This window comes from Peromyscus eremicus, chromosome 1 (genome assembly GCF_949786415.1).
Source record: "Peromyscus eremicus chromosome 1, PerEre_H2_v1, whole genome shotgun sequence".
NCBI classification, from domain to species: Eukaryota; Metazoa; Chordata; class Mammalia; order Rodentia; family Cricetidae; genus Peromyscus; species Peromyscus eremicus.
In genome coordinates this window covers 56,859,254-56,886,325 of record NC_081416.1, presented here as the reverse complement: position 1 = coordinate 56,886,325, position 27,072 = coordinate 56,859,254, and the positions used below count along the sequence as shown (strand labels likewise).

Here is a 27,072-nt window from a genome sequence, read left to right as displayed (position 1 = left end):
CTACAAAGCGAGTTCCAAGACAGCCATGGCTACATAGAGAAACACTGTCTTAAAAGAAAAACATACATATCTGTGTTTATATGGTTCTGAGAGCTAGTAAGAAAGAGTTTTTCAATTTTATTTATTTGTATGTGTGTGCCTGTGTAGTTTGTGCCTTTGGTACAGTGTCTGCAGAGATCAGAAGAAGGTGTCATAATCTCCTGGAATGGGAGTTGCAGGTGAGCTGCCTGCTTGCAGGTGCTGGAAATGGAATTCCAGTCCTCTGGAAGAGCAGTACACATCCTTAACCATGAGCCATCCCTCCAGCTCCAAAATAGGGATTTTAAAGATAAATGTTTTAGAAATCATACTTCAAAACAAGTGACAGTGGTGCATACCTTTAATCCCAGCACTCAGGAGGCAGAGGCAGGTGGATTTCTGTGAGTTCAAGGTCAGCCTGGTCTACAGGGTGAGTTCCAAGACAACCACGGCTACAGAGAAACCCTGTCTCAAAAGGAAAGAAATCACACTCCAAAACCTCAAATTTATGTTCTCTACTTCAGCTAGAGGAAGGATATTACATTTATATGCATGTTTACCTACATGTAAAATAAGCATGTAACAATCATAATTTAAGGGGAAAAAATTAAATACTCCAAAATTTCCTTCAACAAAAATGCCCACCAGTCAGAACTCTATAGTCTCTGGTTCACAAGAGCACACATCTCCCCTTAGGGCTCTCACTGGCCTCAAAGAGCTGTTTCTGTACACAGCTCTACTGTCAGAAAGAACAGTGACCAGAAGGGCACAAGTGTGACTACACTTAGGCACTGTACTGAAGTCAACACTATTCATTCACAGGGAGGGACTAAAGAGCAGAGAAGACGACAGTACTAGAGTCACAGCTGGAAAATTGAGTCTGTGCCAGACTCAAGGCTTGTGTACTCTTGACCACAATATATTCTCAACTGAGGACAAATGTCAAGTCCTGCATGAGAAAGAAGCATATTATAACACATGGCAGGTGCCAAATGCATAGGTGCTGAAACCACCTGATTACATCAATCAGAGAGGCCTGTAACTCAGCTACTCTTTAAGAGGCTAAGGCAAGAGTGTTACAAGTTTGAGGCTGGCATGGGCTTCACAGCAAGATCCTGCCTAAATGAATAAAAAGTACTTTAGTCCAGAATATGTTATCTTCAAGAAACACCTAATTGCTGCTTGGCCTTCTGGCCAAGACCAAGAGCACTAAGCACTCTTAAAAAAAGTCAGCACCAGCTAGCTGTAAGGTGTAAGTAATCAAAAGCCTCCACTGGGGCAAATCCAGCTCTGCCAAGCTCATGATATACAGATGAGATGTCCCAGTTACAGCATAAAAGTAGAAGCCTCTACATGCTTACTCAATTGCTCTCTTAATCACCACTCCAACTAGTACCCAGATGTCAGTCTCTAAGCTCTCAAAACCTGAAGTACACTGATCACTGTTCTAACTGTAACTATCTCCCTTTCCAGCAAAAGGGAAAGGACTTTTTTTTAAATAATTTATTTATTTTTATTTTATATGCATTGGTATTTGCCTGCATATATTTCTGTGTGAGAGTATCAGATCTTGGAGTTACAGTTGTGAGTTGCCATGTGGGTACTGGGAATTGAACCTGGGTCCTCTGGGAGAGCAACCAGTGCTCTTAACTGCTGAGCCATCTCTAAAGCCCAGGAAAGGACTTTCTTAAAAACTGACCAAGGGTGCTTGCTTTGGCAGCACATATACTAAAACTGGAACAATACAGTAACCATTCTGGCCCCTATGAAGTATTCCATATTTCCAGACTATGGCTCCAAATCCTGACACCATCAGAGTGAGCAAAAGTTGAGGAAGAGGAAAGAGAGGAAGGTAATTCAGCAGCGCACGGCCCGAGTCCTGCCAGAGGATGATTTTGGAGTTACTTGGGTGGGTGGAAGCCTTTGCAAAACTGGTGCCCCAGGTAGATGAAGCTGAGACCCAGATCGTGAACGACTTGACTAAAGTCTCGGTGAAAGAGAAGCTAAAACTGCTGAGAAAAGAATTACCAGAGCTCTCGGAGCTGACAAAAGACCTGAAAGGCAAGTGGACAGAAGTATGCGTTACAGCCACTGTAACAGTTGTGGAGAAAGGGACCCTTCCATCTGGAGAAGGAAGCAGATACCTGATGATGAAGTATAACCTCTACTTCAACTACTGTCCCAACGTAAGTTATTTCATCTTGGAAGCCAGGAAAGTCCCTTCACGGGACTTTTGTCATAGAAAGGTTTGTTATCTACAGAAATCTGATCAACAACCCATCAGTTGTGGATCAACCTGACACTTGTGGCAACAACTGTGCTCTGAAATCCGTCACCTACTCACATGTTGCTGTAAACAAAGAACTGCATCCAAAAGCAAAAATAACCAAAACCAAGCCAAAGTCCGTTTTACAGATTGCTGCTGCTGCTGCTGATCTATCTGATGATCCTGGTTCTGATGACGCTGCACTAACGCTGTAAGGAAATGAAAGGCCAAAGTTGAAGAGAAGAAAACAGCACTGAAGAAAAGGATCTCAACGATCAAAATTCAAAGAGAGCCATTACCTACCAGATTGCTGAAAACGGGGGATTACACCTAGAACAGAAAACTGACAGAAATCCCAGAGTAAATAGGGAAAAGTTCAGAAGAGCCAAAATTCGAAGATGAGGCTAGGTTCGTGAAGTTCATAGAAAAGAGCAATGCTATAGAGGTGAACTATCTGGCATCTGTGCTTGAGTTAAAAAGTGTATTAAGCTTAAATAAGCTGCTCCTTAGCCTAGTTTTTGGTAATTACTACAGATCAATGAAAGCATTTTAAACTTCGAGGCCAATGGTCTACAAAACGAGTTCCAGGACAGCCAGAGAGAAACCTTATCTCCCCCGCTCCACTCCCAAAAATAATATTTTAAACACCACCAACAACCAAAAAAAAAAAAAAAACCCTAAAAATGTTAAAAAAAAAAAAAAAAAAAAGAAGAAGAAGAAGAACAAAACTCCTCTTACATTTTCTTTCTTTGTTGTGTAAGGGGGAGAGACAAGTAAGGTGCCAAGGCATGTGTTTGGAGGTAAGAGGACAACTTGCTGCAGTTAGTTTTTTCCTTCCACCGTGAGTCCTGAAGAGGAAACTCAGGATGAGGCTTGTCAGCAAGTACTTTTACCACTGAGCCACCCCACTGGATCCCATCACAAGGACCGTGCACAAGGTGTTTATTAGCAAGAACCTACAGGAATTTGGCAAGCTGGGGCAGGAGCCTTTAACTTTATCAACTTTAAGGCTAACCTGGGCCACAGCACAAGTCCCTGTATCAAAATGGGGGAGAGGGGACAATAACAGAGACAGAGAGACAGAGGGGGAGAAACAACACACAGAATTGAGGGAAGACTGGATGGGTCTGGAAGCAGGGAGTTGAGTGTACCCATCTTGTCATCACACAGCTTGCTTCACCAGCACGGAAGGGCCAGTGGTCCTTTTTAAGCCACCCAAATCAAGGAGACCTATCAAAGTAACTATTTTGAGAAACAAAAATGTAACATTTTTATTTTTTCTTGGTAGCCCTGGGGACTCAAACCTAGGGCCAAGAGCATGCTAGGCAAAAGTCCTTTTTAAATATTTACTTTATGTGTATATGTGCCTGTAGAGGTCAAAAGAGGACACAGGATCTCCAACTGGAGTTAAAAAGTAGTTGTGGGTGCTAGGAACTGAACCCAGGCCCTCTGCAAGAGCAGCCAATGCTCTAAACTACTGAACCACTCCCACCCCCCAATTTAAGAAAGTCTTGGTAAACTGTCCAGGCAGGCTTTGAACTTGCTATCTTCCTACCTCAACTTCCCTGGTAGCTGGGTACAAACCTATACCACCAGGTCCATTTGCTTGTTTATAAGACTTCTGGCAACCTCAGCTATCCAAAGTTAAACAAGTAAGCCAGTCAACCAACTGCAGGCTTATACCTAGACCTTATGGGGGGGTGGGTGGGAGAGAGAAGATGGGGATGTCTTTCTGTATGCTGTGAGTATGTGTTGCTATGATTGGTTGATAAATAAAGCTGCACTGGCCTATGGCAAGGCAGCTGAGAGGCAGGTGGGAAATCCAAGCCGATATATGAGAAAAGAAAGGAGAGGACAGAGACCCCAGCTGTCACCAAAGGAGAAACAAGATGTCAGCAGATGGGTAACGCCACAGCCATGTGGCACAACATAGATTAACAGAAATGGGTTAATTTAAGATGAAAGAGCTAGTTAGCAAGAAACTTAAGCCATAGGCCATACAGTTTGTAAATAATATTAAGCCTCTGAATTTTATAAGTGGCTGAGGGACCTCGGGTCCAGGGACCACGGCCCGGGCAAGACCTGAGAAACCTTCCATCTACAATACATTGCTGGGACACTTTCTGCATCTTTAAAACCTCTCTAGATTACTTAAATGAAGGAATGAAGGAAAAAATGAGGTCCTCTGCATGTGCAATACAGATGCAGACCTGAACAGCAACCATACAAAAGCTAGGACACAAGCCACAAAAGCAGCATTCAGAGCACTAAAGAGGCAGACACTGAAAATCTGTGAAGTGTGTAGTGGCCACAGCAGAGCATATCCACATTCACATTTATTACAGGGACTCAGTGAAGTGCTCTATACCTGTGACAAATTCAAATTTGGCTTTTTAGACCTTTCTGAAATTTAATACATTCAATCTATGCTGTGTGAACCCACAGGAGCCCAAGGATACAGAGGGCTCAGTATATAATACTAACAAGCTTTTTAACTCTCTTTGTAATTGCCAACTCTAGACTGCAGGTCCTTAAGGGCTGTTCATCAATGAATCCCTAATACATTTCTGACGAAGGACACATTCAATTAGTACAGCTGCTGATCAAAAACGCATGAAAGACTGCGGGCTGGAGAGATGGCTCAGTGGTTAAGAGCATTTACGACTTTCCTTTAGATGACCTGGGTTTAGCTCCCAACACTTACATAGTTGCTCACAAATGCCTGTAACTGCAGTTCTAAGGAATCCAATGGCCTCTGCAGGCACAGCATGCACATGGTACACATACATACATGCAGGCAAACACTCATGCATAAAATAAAATAAATCTAAAAATAATTTAGGAAGATTAGAAGTAGATGGAGGTAGACATGGTGGCTCACGACTATAATCTTAGCACTTGGAAGGTAAAGACAGGAGGATGACAAGTTCAATGCTAGCCTGGGCTACATGGTAAGACCCTGTCTCTAAACAGGGAGTGGGGTGGTAATAGATGATGGGAACAGTACAGTGGTTGTTAAGTGTTATAGGTGGCCTGACTGCAGTCCTTAGCACAACTACAACCACAGGCTGAGGTTCCGGACAGAAGTCAGTCAGAAAGCATCTCCATGACTCCTATCTTATAATGTGTGCAGATAGTACCATTTAGTGCTGAATTTATAGTTTTCCTAACACTCCTCAATTTAACCACTCACATCATACCAACTTTAAGTACAGACAAAGACCTCTGTTCCTCCCTTTACCACCACAGCATATCTCTCCAGGAGGAAAGACATTCCTCCACCACCTGCATCAGAGTCCAGGACACAGACAATTCCTTTCCAGCTGAGCATGGGCACTAAAAGAAGAGCATACCATATGCTCCCTCCACTCTACCCTGAAAGGACAGAACTGGATAAACTGACCCAGGGCTAACTCTCTGGGGAAAGGCTTTCATTTTAAAAAAGAAAGGGGTGGGGGTTGAGATCTAAAAACAAAACTGACAGTTGATCAATAAGATGATGGTGCCAAGTGGTGGTGGCACACGCCTTTAATCCCAGCACTTGGGAGGCAGAGCCAGGCAGATCTTTGTGAGTTCGAGGCCAGCCTGGTCTACAAAGCAAGAGCCAGGACAGGCTCCAAAACTACACGGAGAAACCCTGTCTTGGAAAACAAAAACAAAAACAAGATGATGGTAAAAGATTTTTTTAATAATAATAAAATTCAGAGTGGTATGTATGCACTGGGACAAGCTCGATATGACAATGTATTTTCATGAAGTAAAGGGGAAAGTTTCACAGTTGCATTTGCAAAATATATTATTTCAAAGCTAAATCTTCAGGCATATGACATGATACACAGCTTGTCTTCCTGCCACTAACCAACCAGGCATGCAGGATCCAGGTACACAGACACAGCTCCTAGCCGACAAAGGTCCTGGAATTCAGCCCTTGAATCTCCACTCTACAACAGTATAGGTTCTAAAAGGCAGTGGCACTCCAGTTCCGTCTACGAGGTTTATGAAGGTACATTCTCAAGCCTGCAAGATGGCCCAGTGGTTAAGAGTGCTTGTCAAAAGCCTGATGACCTGAGTCTGATCCCTGGGACTCACATGACAGAAGGAAGACCTGACCTGCACAAGCTGTCCTCTGGCACCATGTGTGCTGCAGTATATGTGCACCTACAATTACACACGAGAGCTCACACATACATAATGAATTATTAAATGAATAGTCTCACGCGGGCAGCGGTGGTGCACGTCTTTAATTCCAGCACTTGGGAGGCAGAGGCAGGTGGAACTGTGAGTTCGAGGCCAGCCTGGTCTACAGATCAAGTTCCAGGACAGCCAGGGCTACACCTAGAAACTGTCTCAAAAAACAAAAAAAAAAAAAAAGAAATAAGAAAAAAATTATTCTCAACTCCACCACAAATTTCCAGAGGTGAAATCCAACATCCATGGTTTTAAAATATCCCAAATGATTGTTATATGTTAGTTAGTCTATCATGATGTCAGCACCACTGATATTTAGGGTTGGATACTGGCAGCAGCGTGGGAAGGGAGGTGGGTTTAGGATAATCTGTGTACCACAGGAGGTTTAACAGTAGCCTTGACCTCTACCCTCTACAGCACACTGGAGGTGTTAATAAGCCAAAAGGAATGCTTCCTGAGAGGACAAATAGTTGAAAGACCCTCACCTAGAGTAAATTTAAAAACCAAGTATGGGGTGAAACTAAATGTAAAGCACTTGCACCCCTGACAAATACTGTTCTAAAGAAGACATGTTTACTTGTAACAGCACATTTTTCTATAGGGAACTGACCAAGACTCATCTTAAAGCAGCTAAGCAAACCTCACTTGAAGTATGAATTTCAGTGCTATCCATTTTCTGAATAACTATAGACTACGTTTAAACACTCAATTACTGCAAACTAGCAAAGCTCCTTTTGTTTATGTGGTTTATGGCTGGTTGTTTTTTGATTAAGTGCAGTTGGGGAGGGGGTTGATACACAATACACAAAAGCTTAAGTCTATTAAAGCAATCAGTGTATTCAAGTCTACTTAAGATTGAGTTTATCAAAACACTCTTCCCCAGTGCATAAGCCAATCCAAGTCACAAGCAACTATCACCAAGAAGACAAGCCTATTTTCAAGTACCATGAAGAAGGCACAAGGCAGACATTAAAAAGCTGATTTCAGGTATGACTGAATGAGTGAAAGACACTTGGTTAAACTTTCTAGACTCCCTAGGCAAACACAGTAAAGTGCGGAATGGGTCCCAAAGCACCCACACAAAAAAGCTACTCCCCAACTACACACTGAGCACACCTTCTCCAAATGGTTGGGACTACAATTTCAGTTTCAGATTTGGAGTGCTGGCAGACTTTACCAGGTTGACACCCCTAATACAAACTGCTACACAATCCCAAAGTCTGATGCTAAAAAGCCATCAGGTTTCATAACCTTTAGACATTAGGTATGTTTAACCTTTGCTGAAGCTCTCAAGACTGTAGTTCCAATTGCAGTAACAATGAGGAGAAACCTAAGAAATCAAGTTATTGATTTGGGGTAACCATACAGAAGCAGTACCTAGAAGCAGCAGAGCAACAGTGCTGTTTAAGCTCCTGGGGTATTTTCTATATTTAAGTACTGGTTTAGACAAAACACTCTCAAGTGTCATGACTCGTCGCTCTAGCACACGTAGGTGATTTCATGAATTTTCAACCTCTCTTCTCACAGAAAAATTAAAATAACTTCCAGTTCATTTTTTTTCAGCCCACCTGATACTTAAACACATGGCTTTCCTAATTGTACCTAAACATTTAAAAGTTAATTTTAAACTAGGTGTGATAGTACATAACTCTACTCATAGTGCTTGTGAGGTAGAGGCAGGAAGATCAAAAATTTAAGGCCATCCTTAGCTGAATAGAAAGGTCAAGAACATCTTAAGCCACAGGAGACCCTATCATCTCAAAAAATAAACCAAAAATAATGAGCCAGGTGTAGTGGTGCATGACTTTAATCCCATTACTCAAGAGGCATAAGCAGTAAAGATCTCTGGCTACATAGTGAGACCCTGTCTCAAAAACAAAATAAAAGATCAAGTTGAATTTGATAATTATGATCACTACTGAACTGATCCTATGTGCCAAGCATGGTTTTAGCTTCTTTGTGTTAACTTATTCAGTTACAGATCTAACGTGTACATCTGCTGGGACAAACTTATGAAACAGAGTTGTTTTCCCAGGTCACAGGGGCAGCAAAGATGAGTAATTTGCCCAAGGTCACAAGGCTAGAAAGTGGCAAATGGCCCAAAAGAAAGTTCAACCACCATTGATACAGGGATCTTGCATCCTGCTACTTCAAGGCATATTTTAGCGGTAGGAAATCTGAAGTCCCTTTCTCACTGGCTGCCTCATCTGCAACATGACCTTGAGGACAAAAACCAAAGTAAACTTCACTTAAGAAAGTGAAACAGTATCCATATTAACAAGTGCTGTGATGGAAGGAAACCTATCTAAATGCCCCTCTTCCCGCCCCGGAAAGCAAAACATAAACAAAGCTCTGACCCATCCTAAAGAGTCTACATCAGGTTGGGGGAAATGACAGTAGGTCATGCAGTAGAAAAGTCCAGGCAAGGAACCAATCACACCACTCATTCTGTCCCACCTACAACTTCAAGTCCAAGTTCTAAGAAAAGGCAAAGGGATTGGGAGGAAAAAAAACCTCTCAGTTAACAGTGAACCGAGCTTCTTTAACAGAAAAGTACTTGAAGCCACAAAGATAAGCCCTCACCCCAACTCCAAAACACCAAGGAGTCTCAAGTGCCCCAGTCTGGGTATAAGAGATCCAACGGCGGAGGCTGAGGATTCACCGCGATGGCCCCGGGAGACTCGGAACTGGGTTTTGTGTATTCCGATGACTCTGTGGCTAATGCCCAGAAACCCACAAAACTTGTTCCTCCGAGGACAAGAGTCCAACAAAGGCGTTCGCGAAGGTCTCCGACAAGTTGACAAGCTCCGGGAGATCCCGAGAAGTCGCTGGCAAGGCCCCGGGGCGGGAGCCTGGGAGCTCGTCCCGGACCCCCGACTTGGCTAGGGTGCTCCTCGCCTCGCCCGGGCTCCCGCCTAGCCAAGCCCGGAGAGTCACTTCGGCGTCCAAAGTTCGCCGGCGGCTCGGCTGGCTGCCAACGCGCGGTCAGGCTGACAGGAGCTGGCGACTCGGTCCCGGCCAGGACTGGACGCCGCCTCCCGGGCCGCCAAAGCAGCCGATTCCGGGGGGGAGGGGAGAGGGGCCGGGACGCTCCCTCCCCACGCCGCCCGGACCCGACCACCGCCCCCGTCGGTCGGCCGCCCGCCCGCGCGGCCCACGCACCCCGCGCCGCCGCCCCCTCCCCCGAGTTACCTGGAGGCGCCCACGACCCGCAGCTAGTCACGCTCAGGCGGGAAAAGGGCTCACCGACACCATCAGCGAAGCGCCCAAAATGGCGGACGTATCAAGCAGGCCTTGAGTTACCCCCGCCCTCCCTCCGGCCGCCTCTCAGCCAATCACGGGCAAGACTCCGCCCCCTTCCCGAAGATAATTGGCCTGCTTCTCCCGCCCCCCACGACCCATTGGACCTCCCAGCGGCTTCCTCGCCTCCACTCAGATTGGCTCGCGGCCCTTGTCAGTCAAACGCAAGAGGCGCATTCTTTTTCCCATGGTCTTGACGGATCCGGAACCTCTAGGACCCCGGTGTCTGAGAAAAAAGTCAGAAATTGGGAGAAGCTTGAGCTAGGTCTCTCTACGCCGTAGCAACAGCACTGCCTCGCGTGACGGACGCTTTGGACCACCAATCTGCGTAGTCAATGCATTTTAAAACAAATGAGCCAAACCAATCCCGGCTGTGTAGCTTTAGATGCGAGGGAACCAATGGGATAGCACAATGACAACAGGCAGTGGGGCAACGGCCGCGGGTGAAACCGGTGATGACGTGAATCACAACAAGACTTGTGGCGGAAGCTACTCATAGCTGGGGAATTAGCTCAAATGGTAGAGCGCTCGCTTAGCATGTGAGAGGTAGCGGGATCGATGCCCGCATTCTCCATTGTGAAATTTTATGATCGATCGTCTGTTTAAATTAATCACTTCAGGCACACTAAAGCAACAACCCTAAAAAATGGGATTAAAGTCGAGATCCCGCTAATATGAAACAGACTCTTAGAAGAGAGGGTCAAGTTTGTACCTTTTGTCAAAGAGAATTTACACATGAATTTCTTCCAAATGCTAGTGTCCCACCAATTGTACCATACATTTGTCCCGCCCCAGAGCTAAGGTCCTGGACCTCAGAATCTCCACTTGCAAGCCTCCTTGAACAGCTGTGATAGTTAATTCCAGTTGTCAATTCTGGGGCTGTATAAAAAGGAGAAATTGAGCTGAACACAAGTATTCATTCCTCTCTACCAACTGGCTGGATGTGCTGTGACCTGCAGACTCCTGAACCTGCTGCCTGACTTCCCTGCCATAATGGCCAGTATGCTGGAACTGAGACAAAATGGACGCTTTCTCCCTAAAGTTATTTTGTCAGAATGCTTTATCACAGCAGGACAAGGTACTACAGAAAGGTACTAAGATGCTCCTGTGAATAACATTCCCTGTTCAGAGTGGACGGGACAGAAGTTCAGGGGCACTGCATCTGGCCACCAAGGTCAACAAGGTCTCCCACTTGGAAGCCTTTCGTGAAGCAGGCCTTCCCATGCCATTTGGAAAACAGGAGATGATCAAACTGAGGGACAGACTCTCCTGGGAAGGCAATAGGTCATAAGGCAGGACAGAGCTCCAGATCCCTGGGGTGTTAGTGGCAGGGAGAGGCAGGGTATCACAGAGACCCCAGGGTGAGGCTTTGGAGCTTCAAAGGCAGGAATGGCCCAGGAATGACGAGAGACTGGGTCGCAGAGGTGGCTGAGTCACACAGCCTGGAGTGACAGTGCTCAGATGGGCTGCCTGCATCTCTCCTCCAGCAGTAACCACAGTGGTCTGACCTGTCCGGAGTCACTGAAGCTCAGAGAGCATCCATCCCCTGGGAGGAAGAGCTAAGCCTAGTCCTGGACTGGAGGAGACAGGACCTGCCTTCTCTGGCACTCAGTGCCTTTCCCAGGTTCAGAATCTCTGGCCCTCCATCCCTGTCTTTTATGCAGGGCCCAGCTGGCCTGAGTCCTCCACCTCCCTCACTCTGGCTCTGAGCTCCATGACCAGAGGAGCAAGAGAGGGTTATACAGTTATGCAAACCCACCCTGGCCTCCAGTCCAAGATGAGAGCTGAGGCTGGAGGCAGACTGCAGAAAGAGGTTATTGCTAGTAAGTCCACAACAGCACTATAGTCCCCATTTTACACACTAGCTAACTATGGTCCAGAGATCATTTAGACACCAGAGGCCATAAAGGGGTTGGGTGACCTTGACCAGGTGACCTAACTTCTCTGACTCTCCCGTTCTCAGAAGTACAAGTGATAATATCTACCAGCCTGGGTCACGCCCACCACTCCAGGCACTTAAGGAGTCATCAAATGTTACCGCTGGATCAGAGAGGCTGGAAGTCTTGCCTGAGGCCACACAACTAGGGACAAACATTGTTAAAACAGTTAAAGAGGCAGAAAGCTCAGGGGAGGGCAGCAGTTAAAGGTGGGCTATGGCTGGAAGGGGCAGCCATCTGCGCTTCCTCACTGACCAAACCAACCTCCTGGCACCATCTGGGTGAGTCAGCCAGCGGCCCAGCAAATCAGCATCCTATCATTCATTTGTACTGAAAGCACCTGCTGGCATCTGCTCTGCATCCCTTTCTCCTAGTCTCAGGTGGGTTCCAGGGCATACATATTACAACTAAGAGATAACCTACCACCTCACCCAGGCCAGGGCAGTTGGCACATAGGTTAGCAGATATGGTGCACTCATTCCTAACCTACCCAGACATATTGAAGTCAGGGAGGGCTTCCTGGAGAAGGAGGTAGCTGATCCTGTAGGCCACCTGCCAGTCCTGTAGAGCCATGGACAGGCCTGAAACAGGGGAAGACTTGAACGCTTTTCATATGACATGGATTGAGCTCTGCACCTGAAATTTGCAGGTTTGATGCATCTCCTCTCCCTCTCTTCCTCTCTCTCCCTTTCCACTCCTCTCCCCCATCCCGTCCCCATCCCACACTCCTCACCCCACTTCCTTCTGGAGTTTAATGGTTCACTTTTCAGTCCATTTTGAACAACACACACATAAGGTTTTTTGAAAGCATGATCACGAGAAAGTGGAGTGAAATGAACAAGTGACTGTCACTCCTTAAACTTTAGAAACAAATCCAGAGCTGCCTGATTTTAATTCTTGAGGTAATAATTTAAAAGCAAACATTTCGGGGTTGGGGATTTAGCTTAGCGGTAGAGAGCTTGCCTAGCAAGCACAAGGCCCTGGGTTCGATCCTCAGCTCAAAAAAAAAAAAAAAAGAAAGAAAAGCAAACATTTCACAAAGGACATTTTAACATACCTGTCATATACTGCAATGAGGAGTGCCGCCTCTTTCAATTAAAACTTTAAATCGGTTTAGTTCGACACCCCACTGCCTTTCTGTTCTCTTACCTTCTACTCCCCGCTGACACAGACCCAAGGGATGAAATCAGGCCATTACTGCCCTGGCAGAGGACAAGGTCCAGAAGGACCTGGGCTGCTGTCCAGGGGCCTTTCGTCCAGGCTGTTGCTGGTCAGATCAAGAAATCCTGAGCCTCAAAAGGGGAAACCAGAGTCTCCTAGGGGACCTGAGTGGTCATCCATTTAGCCTGAAGTTCAACTCTTTCCCTCCTGTTTTTACAGTGAGGGCTGGGGAGGAGCAGGACTTCCCTAAAAGGATGGCTGGTAGCTGCCAAATCTGTAAAAAGGAGACCTCCCCGGGACATGTTGACCCCTCTGTGGCTAGCAGACTTCTGGGGAAGGAAATGAAGGAGACATTTGGGTGGAGAGAGAGAGACTGTGCCTTGGGATTGACAACAGACCACGAGCAGGAAACCAGTGAGGGGTCTGGAGGGTGAGACTCCAGCCTCCGTCTTTTGAGAGGAGTAAGCAGATTGGAACCTGAGCCCATCAAACTTCCAAAATGCCCAAGACCTGGTCATACAGACTCTGTTTAGCCACTCAAGATGGACACTGCCTCGGTGGCTCAGGGTGGCTGTGGACACAGGACAGACCGTAGACACACTCTCATGGAGGACGGATACTCTGAAAGGTCTGCTGAGGAGGGGCTATTACCAATAGGAAACTCCTAAGGGCTCAGGAAGGAGTGAGGAAGATGAGGGGAGGTGGCTGTCACCAAAGAGGAGAGCAGTTGAATAGGGAAGGTAGAAAATGACAAGTGAATAGAAACAATTGTGGTTCTCAACCACTTTGCACCCAAGCCTTGGTTTCCTCAACATTGAAAGGGGAACACCTGGCTAGGCTGTTACAAAGTTAAATAGCCAGGTGAATGTCACCCCTCGTTTATACCACCACAGCTCAGACACCAGTTCCTTCAAAAAACCCTCCTCTCAGTGTGGAGATGTTGTCTCCACCCCCACCCACCCCACACCCCATCCCCCACACCCCTAACCCCCTCCCCCGCAGAGGGAGCAGAGTATCAGCATAGGGCCTTCCTCATAGTTTTGAAATGTCTCTAACCTCTGGATGGCAAGTACTGGATGAAAGTGCCACACAATTGTTTTCCTCCAAATTAAAGCATCCCTTCTTGGAGGGAGCTCTGGAATATTTGAGACGGACAGGAAACTTACAAGACTCAGAAATAAACAAAACTCACTAGCCTCAGGAGGCTCCTGAAATTTACAGGACTCACAAGACCCCTCCCAAAGGTTATACAAACTTAATAGTTGGGGAGAGGACTCTCCAACCAGCAGCTGCCTGCAAGTTGAGCTCCAAAGATGCAGTATTAGTGAGTCGTGGCCCATGTTGAGGTGGGCTTTTGAATCACCTCCACTTCTGTGAGTAACCCTAGTAAACTCACTGGTTCACTAGGCAATTTGGGTGATGTTGTTTCTTTGGTTCCCATCAATACCTTATCTGAGATAAAGAGATGATATTCATGTCCTCCTAGGAAAATTCAAAGAATAGGGAGGATCCCTACCATCTGATCAGAGGCTCCCAGTAAGCAGATAAAATAAATGCAGGGCTCTGCATCAGCCTGACCCTGTCTTGATACCTAGTAGGTGATGACTGGACTGGTTCCTGGCTTCCTCGAGCTGACCACACAAACAGGAAAAGGACCAGAGATGAGGCCTCTGAGCACCAGCCAACATCCTTAGGCATGCAGTAACCCTATTGAGGGAACCCGAACCCTAGCCTGCTCTAGATGCAGACAGTATTGCCCACAGTACTGGGGGAAGGAGAGGACTGCAGAAGGTGACTTGACCCTTTCCCTGCTCAGACAGGCTGCCAGGGCCAGCAGCCCAAGTTCTTCCTTTCCCACGCCTTGCCCAACCCTGGGCTGCATGCATAGATGGCAGAGGGAAACCAAGGATGCTTGTTGCCCCCGCCCCCGCCCCCAATGCAGGCATTGTCAGCTCAGTCAGAGAGACTAAGCTGGGAGGTGAACTTCAATGCGTGCATTGGGGTGCATGGCCCAACTGAAAAGCCAGCAATTTGGGAGCTTGGGCCCCACAGGCAACTTGGTGGCCGGAGATCCGGCCTTTGGGCATTGGAGTTCAGGTGCCCCTCTGGCTTCCAGTCTTTTCCAACTTACAGCTGTCCATTCTGGGCTCTATTAGGTCACAACCTCTGCACCACCAAGGACAGCCCTGCCATGGACCGTCTCCTCTAGTATTGTTGCATAGAACCCTTAAGAGGCCCACCAGTAACGGAAGTCAACAAGATCCATTCCCAGCTGCCCCTGTCTACAGAGGACCCCAAGACAGGCCTCTACCCCCAGGCCAAGCTCTCCGTGGTGGAACCAGCAAGTCAGTCTGCCTGTCACAACCATGCTGGCCATCATCCTGAGGGACTCCTGAGCAGTCATAGGCCAGGGGAGCAACTCTGGTATGTTCCAGCAAAATGTGGTGCCTGCAGTTCCCTAGGCCCCTCTGCTGCGAGCCTCCCGTCCCCTCAGCTTCTATTACCCCTCTCTGCACTTTCACCCGCCCTGGAGTAGGTCAAGGGTTCAACTTCAGGACTCTGTTGGAGGGCCAGAGACCCCTAGATTTTCTCTTTCAGTTCATACATGGGTGTTGCCACACCCAAATCTGACTGTGGTCCCTTCTTGGACCTCTCCCCCACACAATTGAGGTCAAGCTTGAAGCTGATACGACAGGACATTGCCTATCTATCCCCTTTGACCTTCAGGACACTTCAAGAGTCACTCACCCTCCTTACATTGCATGCCACAACTTACTTCATGACCTGTCACAGATGGTAGACCCTCCCCAGGACGGAGACCAGGCCTCTCTGTGTTCTTCAGCACTACCTACGTGAACATGGAGACAGAGCTCAGATTCTGCTGGCTAGGTACCTCTGAGAACAAAGGGCACTGTCTAAGCCATGACCACACTAACTACAGTCCGGCAGAGTGAAGCGCACAGCTCTATCCAAGGGTCAGATGGGCCGTCCCAGCCTCTGGTCCTCACAGTTGGCATGAGGATGAGCCAGCATGCCAACACAGCTTAAAGCCCAGGAACACAGCATGCAGGGTCCACTACAAAACAGGAAACGCCTTGAGGCTTTGAGCTGAATGTGACGATACTCCATACAGGTCAGTTGGTCAGTTCACTACACTGGCTCATCCTATGCACGGGCCTGTCTCTGCCTGAGGGGGCTTGATAGAGGGCTGGCTATCCACACAAGGAGGACACCACACAGCAGCCATCTACTGGAGTGAAATTCATTCTTTGGGAAAAAGGCAACTCAAATATTCACAGGGCACAAAAGAATGGCAGTTATGTTTTAAAAAATTAAGTTTATAAATATTTTCTCCACTGTACAAAGTTTTCCCAGCCCTGCCCACCCCCATCACTGTTCACATTTCTCATTTTTTTTTTAAAAATCCCAATTATATTTCTTTTTTAAATCATAAAATATATTTTCTTTTGTTCATATTTAAAAATATTTACAGGGAGGCAGCGAGGCTGGGGTGGGCGGCCAAGGTCAGGACGAGTCCGTGCAGGGGGACGGAGGGGGTGGGAAGAGGTGGCAGTAGCTTCTCTCGGTGACGGGCGAGGGCGGGCAGCTGTCCTCTGCAGACAGGTACTGGCTGTGGGGGGTGGGTGGGGGCGGGTAGGGGTCTGAGTCCGAATTCAAGTCCAGATAGTACTTGCTGGTCTTCCAGCGACTGGTACTGTAATCGCTGTCACACACATCCGTGCTGCAAGGTGTCGTTGGAGGGGCCATGCCTCGGATGATGTAGGGCCTAGAGGGAACAAAGAGGAAGTTGACAGGTGTGCCTGGCCCTGTGTACAAGGCCCTTGAATTGCGTGTCCTTAGCAAGCTTTCAAGGGGAAGGCCTGCTGGGTGGCATAACCTGGAATTCATTTTCTCTCTCTCCCTCTCTGCCTCCACAGCCAAGGCTTGGTAAGAACTAGGCCCCCGATCCCTTTCCAGACAGCAGGTCAGCAGAACCTGTTGGCTGACTTTGGGAGGAGCTCACTGAACCTCCAAACCTCCATTTCTCAAAAGGAAACACCCCTACTTTGGGTATGTGTGTGCATATTCGTATGTATGTGTAAGGGTGCATGCACACGTGTGTATAGAGGCCAGAGGTTGAACTCAAGTGTCTTCCTCCATCTTTCTCCACTTTATCCTTTGGGGCAGGGGCTCTCACTGAACCTGGAGCTCACCCATTTAGCTGGATTGGCTGCCCAGCGAGCCTCCAGGATCCTGCCTCTGCCTCCCCGGTTCTGGGATTATAGGAGCTCTCCAGCATGTGTGGCCTTTTACTCCATTCCTAACGCTTGCGTGACAAATAATCTTCCCAGCCTTACTTCTTAAGAGGCTTGTGAGGATGAAGTAAGATTCTATGTGGAACATGCTAGAAGCATAAGTACCTACAGGAGAAAGTGTTTAATAGCTATTGACCACAATGCTCTTTTCTGTGACTGTTCAGGATATGTGGTTCTGGAACAGTCATGTCTTAAGTTAAAGCATCCTGACCTTGGTGACATCTCCCAGCCTCCTGGTGGCTGCCTACATCCAGCAGTGGCCCAGAAACTCTGTCTGGCTCTGTGTCCTGAATTCACCAAAGTAGGGATCGTGGTCTTTTCAGCCTGGACCCACCACGCTGGGGTCACTGTGAGCAGGAACAGGAGGACGAGATAGTGGCAACACACACCTCATGGAACTCAGCCTCCCCAAGGCAGGCCATGGAAAGGACAGTGCCTTGGATTGGGATCCAGAGCAAAGGTAGGCAGGATGGGAGACTTGGGGAACTGGCTTTGCGGGCATGGATAGTTCTAGTCCGGGGACAGCAGCAGACAGGGATGCAGGGTTAGTGACGACCCCAGGTTGGCAGTGCAGGCTACATGTTATACTCTGACATTAGGAAGCCACTGCAGGTCCCTGAGCAGCAAGGCAGAGGGACTGCAAGCCTGGGACAAGTCCAGAGCAAGAGTTCCCAGAAACGGCCAGTAGACGGCAGGCAGGGCCACCCTGGAAGGCCCAGTAGGACAGGGACCCAGGCAGGCAGGGAGGCTGTATGGTCTGAACAGGTGTCAGAGCCCCGGTCTACATGCTAGATGGGCCCAGGCCCTCTCTACCTGCCTTGGCAGGTAGCTCCCCTGGGGCTGAGGCCCAGAGTACCTGGAGGGTAGCCCTGTTAGTTATGCCCATCCTTGTACCCTCGGCTCTCTGATTAGCTACAGCAACGGCAGCAGTGTCCCTGGATCCTGCTTCTCCTCTACATTCTGTGGCCACTCTGCTGTAGAATGTGGGTTCTCTGAGCAACATGACCAGCCGTTTTCAGCAGAGCTGATGTGGCCCCTTAAAGGGACCCATCACCTGCGGTCCTGCTGACTACCGATACTTCTTCACTGGAAAAGGGGCTGGAGAGAATCACTGGACCCTCACCTACAGCTCCCTCTGCACCTCCCAGCCATTTGTATGCAATTCTGCTTTAACTGTCTTTGGCCTGGGCTCTCAGGAAGGTTTTCTGAAAGGAAACTCCATCTATGCCACTGTCATCTGTGCTGGGGAAAGAACTTCCCGTGGGGCAGCTTTTTTTGGAGAGGGTGGGAGTGTCACCATATTCCTCTAAGACAAACCAATAAACTCACTGGTTCCCTGGTGGGAATTCTGGTTTATCATTGGGACCTTCTGAAGAGGGGTAGGGTATATATTTACATCACCCCAAGATTAGGAATGCTCATAACAGCACTCTCACTCATGGAACTTGGTCTGAGATCCCCAATATAGGTAACTGGGGAGTCAGGGTCAGGCTGAATCAGCTTGTGGGGTTCCCAGGCTCAGATAGACCACTGTTTTGAGAAAGAATCATCCCTTGGGCTGGAACGTTGACTCAGTGGTTAAGAACATGTGTTGCTCTTGCAGAGGACCCAAGTTTGATTCCCAGCACTCACATCAGGCAGCTCACAACTGCCTGGAACTCCAGCTCCAAGAGAGGCCCCTGACCTCCTCAGGCACAGACAAATAATTAAATTTGAGACACACCCTATGAAGGATGAAGATGAGGCCCTCTTCCCTACATATGGAAGGCGGGGATGGATGCCTACCTGTATGGTCTGGCGGTGGCTGGGATGTTTGAAGAGTAAAACATGTCCATGTTGTACAGGGAGGGGTCCGTGGCCGGGGATGGTGGTGGGTTCAGGATCTAAGGAAAGCAAGCAGGGGTTACTCCAGGCCTCTGTTGGCTGAACTATTCCTCCAGCTGGCCAGCCTGGGGTCTGGGGCTCTGTTCTCAGCCCCTGGTCTCCAGACCTTCTAGATCTAGTGAACTTAGAGAGCAGAAGAGAGGCACCAGCCATCTTCCCTGAGGGTGACAGTGGTCAGAGGCATGGGGACAGAGTGCTTTCAACCCAGTTGTCCTTGTCCCTCTCAGGCACGACTTTGCTGGCCAGTAGAGACCCCAGGACCATGACCAGATGCTTGGCCATGGACACTAAGCGGGGATGTCAGCAAGAGCCCTGGTCTCCTGCATCATCAGCACTCCTGCTGCTATCTCTGCAGATCCAGGGCATCCACCTGCCCGCATGTGTGCCTCTCTGCTTCCTCGGGAACCTCATGCTGAAAGCACTTGACGTTCACGCCTGCACCTCCTGCCATTGCCTATGACCTAGCTCCTACTCAGGATGCCCCAAGTCCCTGCTGGAGCTCTTCCCGACACAGGGGTTGGATGATGAGGGAATGGCCCCACACCTTTCTCAAGGAGCTTTGCACTGCCACTCACCCCGGCTGAGATGAGAAGAAAACAGACTGAACTGTGAGAATGTGCCCTGCTGGGAATTGGTGGCAGGCACTTCTCAGTCTGTCTCTGATGAGATCCTGAGTGCTGTGACCCAATCAATGGATCAATCTCTAGATGAAAAACAATAGGGCCAGCAGGTGGTGGTGCACGCCTTTAATCCAAGAACTCAGGAGGTAGAGGCAGGCTGTGAGTTCAAGGCCAGCCTGGTCTACAGAGTGAAGTCTAGAACAGCCAAGGCTACACAGAGAAACCCTGTCTTGAGAAACAAAAGAAAGGGAAAGGGAAAGGGAAAGGGAAAGGGAAAGGGAAAGGGAAAGGGAAAAAGGGAAAGGGAAAAAGGGAAAGGGAAAGGGAAAGGGAAAGGGAAAGGGAAAGGGAAAGGGAAAAAGGGAAAGGGAAAAAGGGAAAGGGAAAGGGAAAGGGAAAGGGAAAGGGAAAGGGAAAGGGAAAGGGAAAGGGAAGGAAAGGAAAGGAAAGGAAAGGAAAGGAAAGGAAAGGAAAGGAAAGGAAAGGAAAGGAAAGGAAAGGAAAGGAAAGGAAAGGAAAGGAAAGGAAAGGAAAGGAAAGGAAAGGAAAGGAAAGAAATATGAAGGCACTGGAGGCAGCAAAAGGTACAGAACAGGGCCTACTTGGAAGAAGTCTGTCTCTGGAGGAGCACATCACCCCGGCCCCTCGTACCCCTTTCTCTCTGCTTCCTAGTTCATGAAGCACTTCTTCTACCCTCTCCAAGGACGTCCCAGGCTGAAGCCGTGAGGTAAAATAAACCATGCCTCCCCTTCAAGTTGTTTGTGTCAGGGACTCCCTCAGTGACATTAATCCCGGCATAGACTAGTGGAGTGCTGACAGCAAGCCTTGCAAGTGTGCCCTCTGCTGGCAGGAAGGGGAACTGTCCCCTGTAGCAACCGGTCAAAATGACAGACCAAGACACCCAGACAGGTGCCAAGACTCCAGCATTAAGATTGGGACAGCTCCCAGTGACCCCACCTGTGACATGGAAGAAACAGTGCCAGGGGAATCTCATCTGCACCCACTGAGGAATGAGCCAGGCTGTGGTTACCAGGCACACTCGTCCTAAGGATGCACTAACGTAGAATGTACACAGGGCACACTGAGCACACGCCACAGGGGTGCTAGGTAAACACTGCTACCAGCAAAAGGCCAGGTTCGGAGCGGACTCTTCAGGAACTATCTTGTTTTACTTTACTTAATTCTACTCACTTATTTATGTATTTGTTTATTTATTTGAGACAGTGCCTCACCATGTAGCCCTGGCTTGGCCTGGAATTCACAATGTAAACCAGGCTGACCTGGAACTCATGTAGACCAGGTTGGCTCCAAAGTCACAGATATCCGTCTATCTCTGCCTCCCGAGTACTGGATTAAAGGTGTACACAGGCTTGCTGAATTTTATTTTTGAGACAGGCTCTAACTATTTAGCCCAGGATGGTGTCACATAAACGGCAATACTCAGACTTAGCCACTCATGTGCTAGGATTATAGGCATGAACCACAATGCCCCAGCTCAAACTGTCCTGGCAACTAGCCTCTCTATTTTGTATGTGGGGTACTGGGATTGACTCCAGAGCTTCAAAGTCAGTCTACCACTGACTGAGCTACAGCCCCAGCCCGCCAGTCGGGTTTCATAAGCCTTTCGAGTTTATAAGAACACACATGTAAAGTGGGAAAATCCATGTTCAGAGGATCGAGTCTGTGTCCTGATTACGCTAGACTGCAATTACACAACCTCTTACCACGTGAGAAACTGAGGGCGGGAGGTGTTATCCCCTGTAGTTGAACATAAATCTACAATGACCTAAAACTGAGGAGAAAAAAACCAAAAGAGCATTTCCTTCTTGACAGAGAAAACTAAGTTCATACCTTACAAACACATAAATTACCACTCAGAACATGCATAAAAAGCCTCCTACAAAAGCTGGGAGTGGCGGAGCACGTTTGTAATCTCAAGCACTTGGGAGGCTGTGGCAGGAAGATGAGTTCAAGGCCACTGTGGGTGACAGAGCAAGGTCCAGTCTCAAAATACAGTAACAATGCCAAGCGAACTCACAGGGCGTGCCTCCGGGAGGTGCTTGAGGCCTGGGCTCCTCTGCCTCCCTTCTGTGCTCTCTGAAGAGAGTGAGCTACTTCTGAAGAGCTGGCTCCGGAGTTGCCTGGGGAACCCACTGTGAGGAGCAGTGGATACACTCCGGCCTCTTAGCACAGGACTTTAACTCACGGGAGGGGAGCTCTGTGCTATCCCTGCCAGCCAAATGGGTACGTGAGGCTGCAGACAGTGCAAGAACAGACGTTCTAAACTCCAGAAGCTGGCCCCTAAAAATAGGCTCTGGAGCTTCCAGAAGACTCAGCTCCTGTCCTGTCACCCAGAGATAACACTGTCCTCCACCCCATCCGCCCAGGACGAGGGAAGGCATGATAAGGAGATGAGAACACACAGACAAGGGACACCCGGAAGGGGAGGGGTGAACCCTTGGCAATGTGGGCTCCCTGGGGAGACCCTGCAAGAAGCACAAGGGGCTGGCCTTGCCTTTGTGTAAGCTACAAGAACTGGGGAAGCGAAGTGCTTATGGAGCACACAGTCCAGCAACAAGGTCTCCAAGGACACTGTTACTGCAGCCCCCTCACTATGGCTTTGCCCTCTAGGGTTTGATGCCATAGCTAACCCAGGCCTGAAAATACTAATATCTGTCTTGACTCTAATCCACCTGCCTCTGCCTCCTGAGTGCTGAGATTAAAGGTGTGCACCACCACCACCACCACCACCACCACCACCACCCAATTCTTTCATAAAAAAATTATTACATCTCTTTCTTCACTGGGGGAGGGCACACGCGCTATAGCACGTGTGGAGGTCGGAAGACAGCTTGAGAGAACTGGTTTTCTTCTTCTACCATGTGGGGTCCAGGATCTGAACTCCTATTGGCAGGTTTGGTGGCAAGCACCTTCCCCCGGCTAAAGCATCCTGTCAGTCCTGTAATAACTTACTGCAGGATATTATTATGATTATTCAGGCTTATTAAGTCACAGACATCTAACTGTGTCTAAGATATAAATTAAACTTGATCACAGGTCTGTGTGCACAGGGAAAAACCTGTGTGTGTGTACGTCTGACAGCATCTGCAGTTTTGAACATCTGCAGGGGGAGGGGATGCTGGCATGTGTCCCCACAGGTATGGGAGAAGCAGTACATACAGAATCATACGGTGCAGCAAGCCACTCTGAAGCTGCACTCTTGGAGACAGGGTTCCTCCTCAGCTTGCCTCAGGGAGGGCATCCCGTCACAGGAGAGGGCTGGTCAGTCACTCTCTGCAATTCCTTCCCCGTAGAGTGTGGCTGGGAGGGAGCCAGCCCCCTATCCTACTCAGATGAAAGCTCCAGAGAATATTTTGGCCACAAAAATCATCCTGCCTGGTTGTCTGTCTTTGGGAGACAATCATCTGTTTTCAAGAAACTGAGGTCGTGGTGGTGAAGCACAGATATTCCCGGAAGGGACAGTGTAAGGAAGTTCACCTGAGCTAGACAGGCCCAGCAAGGCACCGAAGACCACAGCAAAGGGAGAACACCACCTGGATGCCAGAAAGTCCAGGGAATCACTGTGGAATTAGAGGAAGGTGCTGCTCCTGTATTTCTTTTCTTCTTTGAGTTTTGTCTTTGATATTTTTGTTTGATTGTTTTTGTTTGTTTGTTTAGACAATGTCTTCCTATGCAGTCTGGGCTGTCCCAGATCTCACTATGTAGACCAGGCTGGCCTTGAATTCATAGAGATCCTCCTGCCTCTGCCTCTTGAGTGCTAGGATTAAGAGTATGTACTGACACAGCTGGGTGTTATTTTGGTCTTTGAGACAGGAAGACACGCATTTTAAACTGTTCTCAAACTCCTGTGTCAACAAGGATGACCTTGGGTTGTCAATCCTCCTGCCTCCACCTCTATACCTGCTAGCCCCAGTCTGTGTTGAACTAGGGACGGAACCTTGAGCTTTGTACATGCAAGGCACTCTATGACTGAGTCACATCCCTTTCTGTATATACGTCATTTACAGACCATCTCGATAGTCGGCCTTTTCTAGACAGAAAACAATGCCATCAGTGAGAAAAACAAACAGGATGGAGCACACACCACTGTTCTCTGGAAGAATCACCAACTCTGGAAAGATCTTCTTTCTATCCAGGAAGTCCCCGGAGCCAGCACTGATGGGAGTCTCCCACTGTCACCCATTTACCCGCCTGTCTCACTCACCGGTGGATACAGCGTGGCCTTTGTGCTGGACGAGCTGCTGGATGAGGCCCCGGTGACGTGATTGCGGTCATAGAGGGGCACGCTGCCCCGCCCCCCCACCAGGCTCATGGAACTCATCATGGACTTGCTGCATGGGATGCCTGTAGGGAATGCAAGGCAGGTCAGAATGAGCAAACTCCCATCTCAGGTCCTGATGCCCATGAACTCCTACTCAGGTGAATGTGTCCCAGTTGACACTGTCTCTACCTCCTGCAGGTCTTTGGCTATATCTAGGGCGAGCTATCCAGGTCTCTATAAAACATGTAGACTTGGCCGGGGGGTGGTGGCGCACACCTTTAATCCCAGCACTCGGGAGGCAGAGCCAGGCGTATCTCTGTGAGTTCAAGGCCAGCCTGGTCTACAGAGCGAGATCCAGGACAGACACCAAAACTACACAGAGAAACCCTGTCTCAGGGGGAAAAAAAATGCAGACTCATAGTAACTCTTGGGAAGCCTGCAGAAGGGAATCCTGGAGGGGCTGAATACAGAGCATACCACACAGGCAGAGCCCAGGTATCCCGAGAATGTTGAGATGGTGATACCATTGCAGGCCCTGCCAAGTCCTGCCCTCTACCCCCAAGATGAACCAGAGGTTGCATCGACCTCTGGACACCGCAGTTCAAGGAAGACAGAATAGGTCAGGAGAGAGGAAGCCAAGGCTGTATAGGTTCGGGCAGTCTCCACTGTGGCCCCAGAGTAAACAGGCACTTTCAGCCCTCATAAGGCCCAAAGATGGGCACACCAAGCTACTGATAGGATTTGAAGCAGACAGCGTCCCCCCTGGGCACCTGCAAACACAAACTGTATTTCTGTGGGTGACTCTCCAGGCTCTTCCCAGACAACTCAACCAAACCACCTCCATTACAGAGAGAACGCTTCGGGCTCCTTACCTGGGAAGGGGCCGTGCTGTGAACCACCTGGGGCTATGAAGTTGAGGGGCACGTGAGGGGTTCCACTGACATACTCATGGGGAAAGGGGCCGTTGGCCCCAGTGTAGCGCTGGCACATGACTCGCTGGCAGACAAAGTAGACCCCACCCATGACGAAGAGGGACAGGATGATGCCAATGACAGGCCCGATAGCACTGCTGTGGGCCGGGATGTCATCGGAGGGTGGCTTGTTGATTTCTGTTGGAGAGATCACTCACATTAACTCCAAAGTGACAGCATCCCACAGAGAACATGCTGTGAGCCCTAGAGGGGCTGCCTTTGCCTGAACCCCAGGACCTGCAGGAAGGAGCAGATGAGCTAGGGACATGGGATACAGCTAGCTCACTTTGGGACCTGCCAGAGGGCTCGCCCCTTTTCTCTGCCTCTTTTCCAATGGCCTGAACTGGGCTCACATGCTTTGCCCAGCAGCATGCTTGGTGGGGGTTGGTAGCAAGTATTACCGAGTCAGCCCACGTCATGGTGTCAGAGAGCTGAATGGGGTGATCTGGAGTCGGGTGTGCGCAGCTGGGTACAAGTCTATAGGTGTCTATTGGGGGCAGAGCAGCTCTTGTATCATCCCAATTGTAAAGCCACCAGAGCGTGAAAGACATGTCCCTGATTCAGCTGGCAAAGTGTATTTACCTTGGGACCCAACATTCCCAAAGACATCAACTCCATTCCTTCTTAACTGACCACAACACGAAAGAGCTGGGGAAAAAGCTTTGTCTCAGAAGATGGAGCCTGAGTATGGGAAGTGTCACCAAACACACCAGGCCTATAGCAGCCCATGTACAGACCTTACCAGATGGGGCACCTGCCCAGCAGAAGAAAGGGGACATCAGCAACCCCAACTGTCATCTAAGCCAGGCCACTCGAGAGTCAGTGCCCAAAGCATCTAAGCTGTGACGGTTTCTGAGTCCATGAGGAAACTTCCTTCTCCCAATACGCCCTCCTCTCCAGCAGTAGAGGGCTAAGCTCTGGTCCCCACGTGGTACATGGAGTAGCCCCAGGCAGAAAAGCATGACATCCTCTCTAGAGTTCCAGTTCCTTCCTGTCTGATTGGCAGCCTTTAGGAAACCTTCCCTGACTGTCCCGCCCACCTGTTATCCAGCACTGACACTCCTCACAGGCTTGGGCATTACTCCACGTTACTCAAGGGTCATGTATGGCATATATATACATATGTACATATTCATATATGTAATATGTGTAAAATGTACACATTTCTCTTTTCTTAGGCCACAAGCAAGCTCAGGGCTCCTGGCTGTGAGGCAGATGGTACCAAGTAAGAGCCCGGCGGTAAAAGTGTGGTTGCTACTCAGGCCTGAGGCACACTAGCTCAGTGAAGCAGACTGCCCAGGGGGCCTGTCTCCATGCTTCCGGCCTTGCCAGAACTCCATCCTCAGTTAGGACCCCCACAGCTCAGCTTCCGTGTCTAGCTGCTGCCTCTCTCTGATGGCTAAGTGCTGTCAACCTGATACAATCTAGGATCACCTGGGAAGAGAGTCTGAGCACAGGATAGTCTAGATCAAGTTGGCCCGTGGGTGTGTCTGTGAGAAACTACTGGGTTTGGGTCCTAAATGGTATAAGAGAGCTGATTAGCAGGCATGCGTGGATTCATTCTCTCCTCTTGACTGTGATCAAGCCCCGGCTTCACCTGCCCACAGTGGTGGAACGGAACCTGGAACTGATGGAAGCCAAATAAACCCATTCTCCCCAGGTTGCTTTTCTCAGGGCATTTCATCACAGCCACAAAAACAGAGCTAGAACACTCGCTAAATGAAACTTCCCAGGTGCCTCAGGTCCCACAGCCCTACCCAACCTCCACACCAGACCCCAAGCCACTGGAGGACCTGCTTGGAAGCACTCACCACACATGAGCTCATCAGATCCGTCAGCACAGTCGGGGAACGAGTCACACTGCTGTTTGATGAGGACGCACTGGCCGCTGGTGCACCGGAACTGATTGGGCAGACAGACAGCTGTGCGTGCGGGAGAAAGAGGCCGTGCTCAGAGGAGCTGGAGGGCAGCAGCTGTGCCGGGCCCCAACCACAGAGGTCTGAGTCCAGATTTGGAGCCAAGAGCAAGAACATTTTCTAGGACCCAGCTAGGGAGATCATGGAAGACTCCATCTCACCCCAGCACAACCCCTGTTCCAAGGTCTGTTCAGTGCCGGAGTGAACAGGGAC

At 48.9% G+C, this 27,072-nt stretch overlaps 2 protein-coding genes and 1 pseudogene across 11 annotated transcripts in view; 1 reads left to right on the top strand and 2 right to left on the bottom strand.

Annotated features, from left to right (window-relative positions):
* The window catches only part of Ppp6r3 (protein phosphatase 6 regulatory subunit 3), a 132,213-nt gene extending 122,417 nt beyond the window's left edge, over positions 1–9,796 (bottom strand). For 5 of the 10 annotated variants that reach the window (XM_059263712.1, XM_059263722.1, XM_059263737.1 and 2 more), the window contains exon 1: positions 9,665–9,796. The gene's annotated coding sequence lies outside the window, so the exon portion shown is untranslated. The remainder of the gene's footprint in view (positions 1–9,664) is intronic. The other 5 variants (XM_059263731.1, XM_059263747.1, XM_059263765.1 and 2 more) reach the window with 1 other exon arrangement.
* LOC131903403 (something about silencing protein 10-like) lies at positions 1,784–2,782 on the top strand (annotated as a pseudogene).
* A 6,431-nt stretch (positions 9,797–16,227) lies between the features above and the next one.
* Lrp5 (LDL receptor related protein 5) overlaps positions 16,228–27,072 on the bottom strand; it is a 77,941-nt gene continuing 67,096 nt past the window's right edge. Inside the window, exons 18-22 of the mRNA XM_059263697.1 lie at positions 26,755–26,865; positions 24,845–25,081; positions 23,916–24,055; positions 18,972–19,069; positions 16,228–16,657 (exon numbers count right to left, since the gene is read on the bottom strand). Of these exons, the coding sequence (XP_059119680.1) occupies positions 16,396–16,657; positions 18,972–19,069; positions 23,916–24,055; positions 24,845–25,081; positions 26,755–26,865 (848 nt within the window). The 3' untranslated portion in view covers positions 16,228–16,395. The remainder of the gene's footprint in view (positions 16,658–18,971; positions 19,070–23,915; positions 24,056–24,844; positions 25,082–26,754; positions 26,866–27,072) is intronic.